At 40.1% G+C, this 13,742-nt stretch overlaps 1 protein-coding gene across 3 annotated transcripts in view; it reads left to right on the top strand.

The window, feature by feature from the left end:
* DTL (denticleless E3 ubiquitin protein ligase homolog) overlaps window positions 1–11,900 on the top strand; it is a 67,574-nt gene extending 55,674 nt beyond the window's left edge. For all 3 annotated transcript variants that reach the window (XM_025383593.1, XM_025383609.1, XM_025383600.1), the window contains 2 exons: window positions 7,157–7,989; window positions 9,755–11,900. In XM_025383593.1, coding sequence (XP_025239378.1) covers window positions 7,157–7,989; window positions 9,755–9,853 — 932 coding nt within the window. In that variant the 3' untranslated portion in view covers window positions 9,854–11,900. The remainder of the gene's footprint in view (window positions 1–7,156; window positions 7,990–9,754) is intronic.
* Window positions 11,901–13,742: the final 1,842 nt, after the last annotated feature.

Below are 13,742 nucleotides of genomic sequence, written 5' to 3'. Positions count from 1 at the left end.
GCTGGGATTACAGGCTTGAGCCACCGCGCCCGGCTCCTTGCTGATTTTAAAACTGGAAAAGTTCCCTTGTCCCCCTTGCAGGACGTGCAGTGAGGGTGTGGCTCTGTTTTTCAATGCCCCGCTGCTCAAACCTCTAGGGGAGCATACAGATGCGCAAGCTGTGGGGCTCCAACCCCACAACAGTGTCTGGGGGTGAATGTTTACAGCTCCTGAAGCCGCAGTGGGTATGTGTTACAGGGTGCTCTTTTAGTTTTGCTGTCTATAGGCGGCTTGTGTTAACTAGCTCAATTAGACCCCTGCTTTATCTCAAGGACAGAGGGCTTTCTGTATTCTGGGGTTCTTGCCTTGGTGTACCGGAAGAATCGGATCACATGTGGGCTTGGAGAATTCGAGTGCAAGGTTCCACTGAGCAGAAGTAGCTCTCCGCAGATGGGGGAGCCAGAAGGGAGATGGTTTTCCCCTGGAGTTGGGCCCTTGGCGGCCCAAGTTCTCCTCTGACTGCCCCGACCAAACTGCATCATTCCACCGGTTGATGCCCTGCTGGCCGGCCAGCCTGCCGAAGCCTGTCAGTGTGCTCTTCCGCCAGCGTGCTCCTTTCAACGTCGGCTTGAGGAGCAGCCACTTGTGTCTTTTTCTGCTGATGTGTTCCTCACAACATCCAGTCACCATGTGTTCCTGCTAGGGTCTTGGGGGTTTTTATAGGCACAGGATGGGGGCGTGGCAGGCCAAGGTGGTCTGGGAAATGCAACATTTGGGCAGGAAATGCCTGTCCTCACCTAGGTCCGTGGGGATGGAGCCCTAGCCAGGGATCACACCTTCTACCCAGCACTTCTCTTCCCTCATTCTGTATCATTTAAAGGGGCCATGCGCTTCCCTTCCCAGCACTCCCGTATCAATTTGTTTGAGTTCCTTGTAGATTCTGGATAATAGTCGTTTGTCAGTTGCATAGATTGTGAAGATTTTCTCCCACTCTGTGGGTTCTTTGTTTACTTTGCTGATTATTTATTTTGCTGTGCAGAAGCTTTTTAGTTTAATTAAGTCCCATCTATTTATCTTTGTTTTTCTTGCATTTGCTTTTGGGTTATTGGTCATGAACTCTTTGCCTAGGCCATGTCTAGAAGAGTTTTTCCCATGTTATCTTCTAGAGTTTTTATAGTTTCAGGTCTTAGATGTAAGTCTTTGGTCCATCTGGAGCTGATTTTTGTATAAGGTGAGAGATGAGGATCCAGTTTCATTCTCCTACATGTGGCTTGCCAGTTATCCCAGCACCATTGAATAGGGTTGTCCTTTCCCCCACCTTATGTTTTTGTTTGCTTTGTTGACGATTAGTTAGCTGTAAGTATTTAGTTTTATTTCTGGGTTCTCTCTTCTATTCCATTGGTCTATGTGCCTATTTTTATACCAGTACCATGCTATTTGAGTGGCTATAGCCTTGTAGTATAGTTTGAAGTCAGGTAATGTGATGCCTCCAGATTTGTTCTTTTTGCTTAGTCTTGCTTTGGCTATGTGGGCTGTTCTTTGGTTCCATATAACTTTTAGGATTGTTTTTTCTAGTTCTGTGAGGAATTATATGGTATTTTGGTGGGAACTGCATTGAATTTGTAGATTGCTTTTGGCAGTATAGTTATTTTCACGGCATTGATTCTACCCATCCTTGAACATAGGATGTGTTTTTCCATTTGTTGTGTCGTCTGATTTCTTTCAGCAGTGTTCTGTAATTTTCCTTGTAGAGGTCTTTCACTTCCTTAGTTAGGTATATTCTTTGGTTTTGCAGCTATTGTAAAAGGGGTTGAGTTATTGATTTGATTTGCAGCTTGTTTGCTATTGCTGTATAGCAGTACTACTGATTTATGTACATTGATTTTGTATCCTGAAACTTAACTGAATTCATTTATCAGATCTAGGAGCTTTTTGCATGAGTTTTTAGGGTTTTCCAGGTATACAATCATATCATTTGCTAACAGCGACAGCTTGACTTCCTCTTTACCAATTTGGATGCCTTTTATTTCTCTTTTCTGACTGGCTTTGACTGGCTAGGGCTTCCACTACTATGTTGAATAGAAGTGGTGAAAGTGGGCATCCTTGTCTTTTTCCAGTTCTCATGAGGAATGCTTTCAACTTTTCTGCATTCACTATAACGTTGACTGTGGGTTTGTCATGGATGACTTTTATTACCTTAAAATATGTTCCTTCTATGCTGATTTTGCTGAGGGTTTTCATCATAAAGCGATGCTAGATTTTCTGAAATGTTTTTTCTGCTTCTATTGAGGTGATCATGTGTTTTTGTTTGTTTTTCTCTTAGACAAGAGTTTCGCTCTTGTTGCCCAGGCTGGGGTACAGTGGCACGATCTCAGCTCACTGCAACCTCCGCCACCCAGGTTCAAGGGATTCTCCTGCCTCAGCCTCCCAAGTAACTGGGATACCACATCTAGCTAATTTTTGTATTTTTAGATGGGGTTTCACCATGTTGGCCAGGCTGGTCTCAAACTCCTGACCTCAAGTGATCTGCCCTCCTCAGCCTCCCAAAGTGCTGGGATTACAGGTGTGAGCCACCACACCCGGCCTGATTTTTGTTTTTAATTCTGTTTATATGCTGTATCACATGTTTTGACTTGTGTATATTAAACTAACCCTGCATCCCTGGTTTGAAATCCATTTGATCATGGTAGATTATCTTTTTGATATACTGTTGGATTTGGTTAGCTAGTATTTTGTTGAGGATTTTTGCATCTACGTTCATCAGGGATATCGGTCTGTAGTTTTCTTTTTTGTCATGTCCTTTCCTGGCTTTGGTATTAGAGTGATACTGGCTTCATAGGATGATTTAGGGAGGATTCCCTCTTTCTCTTTTGGAATAGTTTCAGTAGGATTGGTACCAGTTCTTCTTTGAATGTCTGATAGAATTCAGCAGTGAATCCATCTGTTCCTGGACTTTTTCTTGTTGGCAGTTTCTTAATTACCATTTCAATCACAGTGCTTGTTATTGATCTGTTCAGAGTTCCTATTTCTTCCTGGTTTAATCTAGGAGGGTTGTATATTTCCAGGAATTTATCCATCTCCCTAGGTTTTCCAGTTGGTGAGCATAAAGGTGTTCATAGTAGCCTTGAATGATCTTTTGTATTTCTGTGGTATTCGTTGTTAATATTTCCTGTTTCATTTCTAATTGAACTTATTTGGATCTTTTCTTTTCTTGGTTAATCTCACTAATGGGCTATCAATTTTGTTTATCTTTTCAAAGACCCAGCTTTTTGTTTCATTTGTCTTTTGTATTTTGTTGTTGTTGTTGTTGTTTCAATTTCACTAAGTTCTACTCTGATCTTTGTTATATCTTTCCTTCTCCTGGGTTTGGGTTTCGTTTGTTCTTGTTTCTCTAGTTCTTGAGGTGTGACCTTAGACTGTCAATTTGTGCTCTTTCAGACTTTTTGATGTAGGCACTCAATGCTGTGAGCTTTCCTCTTAGCACTGCTTTTGCTGTATCTCAGAGGTTTTGTTAGGTTGTGTCACTTTTTTCATTCAGTTCAAAGAATTTTTTTAATTTCCAGCTTGATTTTGATTTCATTATTGACCCAAAGATCATTCAGGGGCAAATTATTTAATGTTGCGTGGTTTTAAGAATTCCCTTTGGAGTTGATTTCCAATTTTATTCCCCTGTGGTCTGAGAGAGTACTTTATATAATTTTGATTTTCTTAAATTTATTGAGACTTGTTTTGTGGCCTATCATATGGTCTCTATCTTGGAGAATGTTCCATGAATGTTCTGATGAATAGAATGTATACTCTGCAGTTGTTGGGTAGAATGTTCTGTAAATAACCTGTTAAATTCATTTGTTCTAGGGTGTAAGTCCACTGTTTCTATGTTGACTTTCTATATTGAAGTCCCCCACTATGAGATGAGATTCTATTTTGGTGTATTTTGAGGTTTTGCTTCCAGATTTAGAACTCCTTTTAGCAGTTTTTGTAAACTGTGCTGGCTTGGTAGTGGCAAATTGTCTCAGCGTTTGAAAAATACTTTATCTTTTCTTCATTTATGAAGCTTACTTTCACTGGATACAAAATTCTTGGCTGATAATTATTTTGTCAGCTGATAATTATTTAATAAGGCTAAAGATAAGACCTTAATCCCTTCTAGTTTGTAGGGTATCTGCTGTTAATCTGATAGGTTTTTCCTTTACAGGTTACCTGATGCTTTTGCCTCCCAGTTCTTAAGATTTTTTCTTTCATCTTGACTTTAGATAACCTGATGACTGTGTGCCTAGGTGATGATCTTTTTGTGATGAATTTCCTGGGTGTTCTCTGAGCTTCTTGTATTTGGATGTCTAGATCTCGAGCAAGGCCAAAGAAGTTTTTATTCTTTTGCCTTTGTCTTTGTTGGATTGGGTTAATTCAAAAGCCTTGTCTTTGAGCTCTGAAATTCTTTCTTCTACTTGTTTGATTCTATTGTTAAAACTTTCCAGTGTATTTTGCATTTCTCTAAATGTGTCTTTCATTTCCAAAAGTCATGATTGTTTTTTATTTATGATATCTGTTTCTCTGGAGATTCTTTTCATCTACATCCTGTTTTGTTTTAAAATTTAAGTTGGTTTTCACCTTTCTCTGGTGCCTCCTTAAGTAGCTTAATAATTGACCTTCTGAATTCTTTTCTGGCAATTCAAAGATTTATTCTTGGTTTGGATCCATTTGCTGGTGAGCTAGTGTGATCTTTTAGGGGTGGTTATAGAACCTTGTTTTGTCTTATTACCAGAATTGTTTTTCTGGTTCCTTCTCATTTGGGTGGACTATATCAGAAGATCTGGGATTCAATGTCTGCATTTTAAATTATTTTGTCCCACAGGGTGATCCCTTGATGTGGTGCTCTCCCCCTTCCCTAGGGGTGGGGCTTCCTGAGGGCCGGACTGCAGTGATTGTTATTGCTCTTCTGGGTCTAGCCACTCAGCAGAGCTACTGGGTGCTAGTCTGGTACTGGAGAGTGTCTGCAAAGAGTCCTGTGATGTGATCTGTCTTCAGGTCTGTATGCCATGGATACCAGCACCTGCTCTGATGGAGGTGGTAGCAAGGGGATGAAGTGGACTGTGTGAGAGTATTTGGTTGTAGTTTTGTTTAGTGCACTGGTTGTCTTGAATGCTAGTTCTACTAGCACTGAAGTTATTACATGGACAGACTCAGGACCTCTGGTTGGCAGAGATGTTACAGGCACTAGAATTAGCTGCCATTTTCTCCTTTCTTGGAGCAGGGTTGTTCTGTTGAGTTGCTGTGATGGCTTGAATTGGTTGGCCTCCAGCCCAGAGGTGTTGCTTTCAAGAGAGTATCAACTGCGGTGGTAGTATAGCAGGGATATAAGCTTGCCCTAAGGTTGCCTGGATAAATGTTCGGGTTTCTTACTCAATGAGCAGGACCATAGAGCTCCCACAAGTTTATGTCTTTTGTTTACGGCTACCAGGGTGGTTAGAGAAAGACCATCTGGTGGGGGCAGGGATAGTGTGTCTGAGCTCAGACTCCTTAGGTGGGGCTTGCTGTGGCCTCTGGGTGGTGGGAGTGGTGGTTCACAGGCCAACGGAGTTATGTTCTAAGGGAGATTATGGCTGCCTCTGCTGCTTCATACACATCACCAGGGAAATAGGGGAAAGCCGGCAGTGACAGGCCACAGCCAGCAAGGCCAGTCTCACTCCTGCCGTGCTTCCCTAACAGCCCAACAGAATCAAATTTGTATCCATGCCTCCAGTGCACAGGGTGGATATCGTGCCCTAGACTACACGCCTCCCCGCCGAGAAAGCAAGCAGGGGTTTTAGACCTTGCCCATCTGCCTGCCACGGCTTCTGTGCTCATATGTGCACTTCTGTTTGTCCCATCCCCCCCACAGATTCTGCCCAGGAAAATTCACGCTCAGTTGAAATTATTACAAAGTTCAGCTGAAAGTCTCCTTCTCCCTATGGTCGTTCCCCAATTCCATTGGCTGCCCTCTCCAAAGACCCCTGTGAAATAGTCAGAAATGGTTTCCCTGGGGACCAGGAGTGCCTACAGGGCTCTTCCTGCTGCTGCTTCTACTTATATATTTTGCTTGGCTCTCTAAATTTATTTCAGTTCTCCTTCTCCTATGATCTGGATTTTCAGGTTCCCCATTGAGGATGTGTGCAGAGGTGGATTTTCACCCCTCACACTGTTTTCTGTTTTGAAATGGAGTCATGCTCTGTCGGCCAGGCTGGAGTGCAGTGAGCAAGATCTTGGCTCACTTCAACCTCCACCTCCTGGGTTCAAGCGATTCTTCTGCCTCAGCCTCCTGAGTAGCTGGGACTACAGGTGCACACTACCATGCCTGGCTAATTTTTGTATTTTTAATAGAGACAGGGTTTCACCATGTTGGCCAGGCTGGTCTTGAACTCCTGACCTCAAGTGATCCACCCACCTCCGCCTCCCATAGTGCTGGGATTACAGGCGTGAACCACCATGCACGGCCACCCTCTCACACTTTGGACCTTGAGAGTTTGTTTGGAGGTTCTAGCAGGGGAGTGCAGCTGCTCATATACCCTTGACCGAAGACCAGTTCTCTATCAGGGATGGTTGTCTTCTTCAACCAAGCATGCAGTTTCGGGAGCCCTCTCACACTTTGGGCACTCAATTTTTCTGCTGTCTTATGGATTTTGCAGCAGCAAGCTACTTCTTTCAAAGGATCTGTTAATTCTTTTGTTTTTTCTGATATGTTCCTGCGGTAGTTCTTGGAGCCAGAGTTCACTATGTGAGTCTCCACATGCTGTTCTGTTCTGTCTGAGTGGCAAGTTAGTCCTGCCTCCTATCTGCCACTTTCCCCTTCTATCAGTCTCATTTTTGTATAGAAAGAAGTTGAGATATGTAGTATGTATCACATGCACAAATATAGAAAGTATGCTAAACATGGTTTATGTAGGCGCTTTAAATTTTTTCTCTTTATGTTTTTTGGTATTTTGTTGATTTTTACAAGTATATATTTTATAATGGGATAGTTGGGAGGTTGGTGACTTGGAAATGATAAAAGGGTATGGTTGGAATCAAGTGATGTATATAACCTACTTACTGGCAAATTGACCCTTAGATAATTAAGTTAACTATGATTTTTCTTGATGAGAATTTAGGGACTTTGTATGGCTTTTACTTCTGATTTTCATGATCCTCTCCTCTTTTTCAGTAACAGTAACGAGTAGCCAGAGTACTCCTGCCAAAGCCCCCAGGGTAAAGTGCAATGCATCCATTTCTTCCCCGTCATCCGCAGCTTGTGCCCCAAGCTGTGCTGGAGACCTCCCTCTTCCTTCAAATACTCCTACGTTCTCTATTAAAACCCCTCCTGCCAAGGCCCGGTCTCCCCTCAACAGAAGAGGTTCTGTCTCCTCCGTCTCTCCCAAGCCACCTTCATCTTTCAAGATGTCAATTAGAAACTGGGTGACCCGAACACCTTCCTCATCACCACCCATCACTCCACCTGCTTCCGAGACTAAGATCATGTCTCCAAGAAAAGCCCTTATTCCCGTGAGCCAGAAGTCATCCCAAGCAGAGGCTTGCTCTGAGTCTAGAAATAGAGTAAAGAGGAGGCTAGACTCAAGCTGTCTGGAGAGTGTGAAACAAAAGTGTGTGAAGAGTTGTAACTGTGTGACTGAGCTTGATGGCCAAGTTGAAAATCTTCATTTGGATCTGTGCTGCCTTGCTGGTAACCAGGAAGACCTTAGTAAGGACTCTCTAGGTCCTACCAAATCAAGCAAAATTGAAGGAGCTGGTACAAGTATCTCAGAGCCTCCGTCTCCTGTCAGTCCATATGCTTCAGAAAGCTGTGGAACGCTACCTCTTCCTTTGAGACCTTGTGGAGAAGGGTCTGAAATGGTAGGCAAAGAGAATAGTTCCCCAGAGAATAAAAACTGGTTGTTGGCCATGGCAGCCAAACGGAAGGCTGAGAATCCATCTCCACGAAGTCCATCATCCCAGACACCCAATTCCAGGAGACAGAGCGGAAAGACATCGCCAAGCCCGGTAAGTCAGCAGTGGTGGGAAGATACATTTCCTAACTTAAAAGAGGCCAGACACCCAGATGTCTCAAGTCAAGATGCTTTTTTTTTTTTTAAAGAAAGAAATCTATTTATTCCTAGTGCTACCAAATTTAGCACATAAATACAAAATTTTGCATGGGCCATATTTTAACTAAAAATTTTTTATGCTAAGAAACTTTTTGTTTGAAATTCAAATGTAACTGGATGTGCTGTATTTTATCTGGCAACTCTACTTAATCCCATTAAAATCCCTCCTGTCAGGGTCCATACTCCTCAGCCCTGTTGCCTGATTCACTAAAGCCCTCATCATGCTCCAGGATATCAATTCAAAAATATCTCCCCTCCCCTGTTAGACAGTATGCCATCCTCTTTTTATAGATAAAGCTGTTGTTCATGGGAAAGTTGCCAACATCCATAAGTAGATTTCCAGTTTGTAATTACATTTTGTGATTATTTAAAATACAGTGAAACTTAGATACTTACAGAACAATTTGAGTACAGAATCTTTCTAGATTTTTATGACTTCTCCCCAGTCTTTTATAATCATCTTGCCACACCACAGTAATACTTTTGACACTTATATCTATTCTTTTTAACATTCAGTGTAGTGTTACTTATCTTTTTAGAACTCATTTCATTGACTGACTTAATATTTAAATTAGATAATATCAGTCATCAGTGATTGCTGGCAGAAATAGGTTTGTGAACCTTGAAAAACAAGATTCATTACAGTGGTGGAGGCAGAAGTAGCTGAGAGCATTGGGTGAGCTATGGGCACCTGTCAGAGGGAATAAAAAGCTTCTATTGTTTGCATGTTGAGGGGAGATGGGTTAACCAAGTTTCCACTGTACTTCACAGTAGCTCTTGTTATGAGTTATGGAAGTGGTGGCAGGATGATTGAAATAGAATCCGGGATCATGATCAGCATCATCTGCCATTTTAAAGGGCAGAAGCTAGATAACCAACCTTAGGCCAGTTTTGGTTTAATTAGTGTTCATATCCCCCACCTGCTCTCATGAAGGCCTATCCCATAATTTTAGAAAAATAAACTGATACATTTTAAAGACAACTTAGTACACAAACTGCAATCAAGACCTTGCTGTGGAAAGTGGAGAAAAAAGAGTTATAAGGAATCTTTCCTTCTCTCAAAATTGTGACTGCTCTTTATCCCTAGCCAAAATTTCTATTTTTTTTTTTTTTCAAGGGAGCTGGTCTCAGCTATGTGTTAGCAGAAAAGTAGTTTCAAGGAAAAACTACTTTCACTGATAAATAAATCTTAAAATCTTTAAAAGGTAGAAATAGTGTGCTGGTCTTGTAATTTATTTGAAGCTAACATTTCTTAAAAATTTTTTACCTTTATATGATGATAATGTCAACTTCAGAAGAGAGTAACAGCTTCCATTTGAATACCTATTTTGTTTATAAATGGGGCGGCTGATTTATTCATTTATTTCAAAAAGGATGTTAATTGTAACTTCTTCGTTTCTTATTAGGAGACTTAGCTAGTAAATGTTTTCTTTTCACGTAAAAAGTCTATGCTTTCTTTCCCTACATATCATCTGTTAAGTTTTTACTGTAGTCAGTACAAATTAGCCAAAAAGACATTGCCATTAAAAGTATTTGGAGCTGAAAGTAGGCTAACTAAACAATCAAATTTCTGGCGGCCTAATTTAAGGTACACCTTAGTAATAACTTGGTAACAGTTGAACTTCAAGGAAATCTCTGAAATCTAAACTTTCTTCCTCTAGGTCACCATCACTCCCAGCTCCATGAGGAAAATCTGCACATACTTCCATAGAAAGTCCCAGGAGGACTTCTGTGGTCCTGAACACTCAACAGAATTATAGATTCTAATCTGAGTGAGTTACTGAGCTTTGGTCCACTAAAATAAGATGAAAAATACAAGACTGACTCTATAACTCTGGTCTTTAAGAAAGCTGCCTTTTCATTTTTAGACAAAATATTTTCAATGCTGAAATGTACCTAATCTGGTTCTGCTACCATAATGTATATGCAGCTTCCCCAGGATGAATGCTGTGTTTAAATTTCATAAAGTAAATTTGTCACTCTAGCATTTTGAATGAATAGTTTTCACTTTTTAAATTATTCATGTTCTCTACAATAATGACATCCTGGTTCATGGAGGCAAAAAACAAGTTTCTTGTTATCCTGAAACTTTTCTATGCTCAGTGAAAAGTATCTGCCAGCTGCAGCATGAGGCCTGTGAAGGCTGACTGCTGAAGAAATCCTCTGCTGAAGACCCCTGGTTCTGTTCTGCCTCCAACATGTATAATTTTATTTGAAATACATAATCTTTTCACTATGCTTTTGTGGAGGTTTTTTTAAGTATGTGTAAAAATGTGATGTTCAGATAAGTACATTTATATCAGTTCAGTGTTAAAATGCAGTCTCTTGAGTTAAAGTCATCTTTATTTTAAATGCAGTGATAAATGTCAACTCTTTGGAGAAACTAGGAGAACAACAACAGAAAGCTGTGTTTGTCTTTTTTCTCTCAAATATATCTCCCGTATGAGATTTCGGGTCCCCATGTTTTCACCAAGCGATCTGGTATGTCAGCCAACCCAACATCACTTTCTACAGGAGGTTGTGATTTTTGCCATTTACTAGAGGAAGATGTTTTATAAAATCAGTTTGGGGTTTGAATTCAGGTGTAGTCATCGGTTCTTTAGGGGCTGCAATGTTTTTAAAAAAGTCATCAGATTTTAAGAAAAAAGTGATGATTTCTTATTGATATTTTTATAACAGAATATAGCTTTTAACTGAAAATCCAGAACCAGAAACATAAACTTTGAGTTTCTCTTCATGTACATAAAAAGCAATAGCCTTTTAGTATAGATAGCCTTGAGCCGAAAAGTAATAGAATTTTCTCTAGATATTTAATACAGAGAGTGTATAGACTGACTCTAAGTTAATAATGTGCAAAATATCTTCAACATCCCTCCCCTTAAGCAACAATTATGTATCAGTGATCTTGAACCATTGTTTTATATTTTTCACCTTTGTAACCTCACGGAAAGAGGCTTTACATACTTTCTATGTACTACGTACTTAGAAGGGAGCCTCCTTCCAATCATGAAACTTTGTTTGTTTTATCCATATCCCTGAGGACTGTGTAACTTTATGTCGGTTTTTGTCATTATTTGAAAATCTATTCTTACTGACAACTTTTTAATTCCTTTGATCTTATAAGTTAAAGCTGTAACAACTGAAATTGCATGGGTCAAGTAAGCATAGTTTCATCCAGGGAGAAAAATAAATAAAAGGAAGCCATAGAATTGCTCTGGTCAAAACCAAGCACACCATAGCCTTAACTGAATATTTAGGAAATCTGCTTATATCTAGTGTTTGTTTTTTGACTGTTGGGCTTTGGAAAGATGTTATTTATGACCAATATCTGCCAGTAATGCTGTTTATCTCACTTGCTTTGAAAGCCAATGGGGGGAAAAATCCATGAAAAAGAAAAAGATTGATAAAGTAGGTGATTTTGTTTGTATCCCTACACATCTCCTGGCAGCACTACTGAGTGAAATTGGGATACATTTGGCTGTCAGAAACTATACCGAGAGTCTACTGGGTATAATATGTCTCACTTGGAAAGCTAGTACTTTTAAATGGGTGCCAAAGGTCAACTGTAATGAGATAATTATCCCTGCCTGTGTCGGTGTCAGACTTTGCGCTGATCCTGAATAATAAAGCCTTTTACCTTATCTGATGTCCTTTTCTGAGCTTTTTGCATTACCTAGAAGCAGTCTACACAAAAGAACTATAGTAGTCAAGAATCCCTTCTACCTGTTCATTAAATAAAATGTTTATTCCCAAAGTTATAATCTATTTCAAGCTGAAAGAGCTTTTAATAAAAAAACATCTTGCCTGGGTCAGACCTTGAGCATTTAAGATGGCTTGGATTACTTGATAAAGGAGGGTGGAGTGATGTAGTTCTTTTTCTAAACAAGTATTTCCAGCACAAACTTTTCCATTTGAATACATTCCAAGCACTATTGCTAGGATCCCGTATAAGAGTTTGCTTTTGGCTGTTTCAACACGGGCCCTTAATTTAATTTTGTGAGGATGACTGACTAGTCCCTTCAAATGTTTCTTCATCTGGACTGCACATTTAACTGATGATGGATCAAGACCATGTGTAGCTACTCTTGTATTGAGGGTCAGCCCATTATCCCCATCCCCAGCCCTAATAGCTTAAAACAGCTTTAACTCCCAGCTTGAAATTAGCCTATGGCCATGTTCATAACATCAGTCGTGTGTGGGTTCAACAAATGCTTTTCGAGAGCCTGTCATAGCCAACACACTGCTGCTCTTTTTTTCTGCTTTTCCTAAGTCTGTTTTTCTGCTTTTCCTAGTCCCAAGAGGGCCAGACTTCCTTTTACATTGCTCTTAAAGCAAAGGCCAAGTAGTCTCACAGAGAAAAATCAATTCCACAACTAGGTAGTGTGGGCAACATTTTACAAATGTGTGTCAGAAGAGAGACTGAGTGAAAATATTGTACTAGAAAAACTGAGTTCATTTCCTCCCTATGGCAATTCAACACAAGTGGTTTCTGCTTCATAATTCCATAAAGGGCTAAATGTAGGCCCAGTTGAGCTCTTGTGGGTAGATCTCATTGCTTCTCACACAGGTCTTCACAGGGAATTCTTTGCCTGCCCTAGGTTTGGATCATGCCACATTACCAATTAACCCATTACTCATAAAATTATCAGGGATTATGGAAAAAAAATTGGATTATGCATCAGTTCTTTAGATATTCGTTGGAAGTTATAGGCAGGCTGAATACATTTTGTTGGACTTCAGCTTAATGCTTTCATCCCTGGAATACAACCCTAGCTTGTTATAAGGTAACCATTTTGATCCCTAAAGTGGTAGCAAAACCTGTTTTATTTCTGAGCTGTGTTTGAGTACAAGCTAAAAAGTGTAGGGGTTGTTGAGAAATGATGTAAGATAAATTCAGCCTTTAAAGAAGAAATCACCTGAGCATATTAAGCAGCTTGTTTATATTGGTATGCCTGCAGCAAGCATATAACATCACAAATGAGAGATATTATGTTACTAAAGAATAGGCTTATTTGATCCCTAAAGTTCATCCCTTGCTAAGCCAGGAAAGAGGGTTTTTAGGGTATGCAACCAGGTTCCTTATTTTGAATGTAAAAGGTTTAATATTCCGTTTATACTCCATTTGTCTTTAATTTCCTTAACTTGCCACATGCCCCTTTGTTTTGACATTCTGAATAATTTATATTCAAGCCATTTTGTGAAATATGAATAGCATATTTCAAAATGCCTTTGATTGGAAGGCGTTTAAGTCAGCCAACATTTACATATCACCTGGGTGCCAAGCCCTGTGTGTGAGGCACCTGGTCTGCAAAGAGTTCCTTTCTTTATTTTCAGTTGCCAAAGGAGTCACTTTATAATACCTCAGGAGGCCAGAGTCAGCATTTGAGAGAAACAGCAAAGATCAGATTTCAAGTCCTTTGAATAAAGTTGTTTTGTAATCAGCTATTATGTAGCAAGTACTGTCTAGAAGCCTACTTTTCCCTCCAGGAACTTAATTCAGCTGCTGCTTAGAACTTTTAACTTCTCAAAGTAAAATACTTTTTGGATACATGTTTTTATTAAATTCCTTACAAGGTTATAAATAATGGTTGAAAACATGATCTCTAGTGCCACACTGTCTAGCTTTGAATCCAAGCCCTGTGTGTTAGT

Source organism: Theropithecus gelada, chromosome 1 (assembly GCF_003255815.1).
Source record: "Theropithecus gelada isolate Dixy chromosome 1, Tgel_1.0, whole genome shotgun sequence".
Taxonomy (NCBI): Eukaryota; Metazoa; Chordata; class Mammalia; order Primates; family Cercopithecidae; genus Theropithecus; species Theropithecus gelada.
This window is presented reverse-complemented; position numbering and strand designations above follow the sequence as displayed.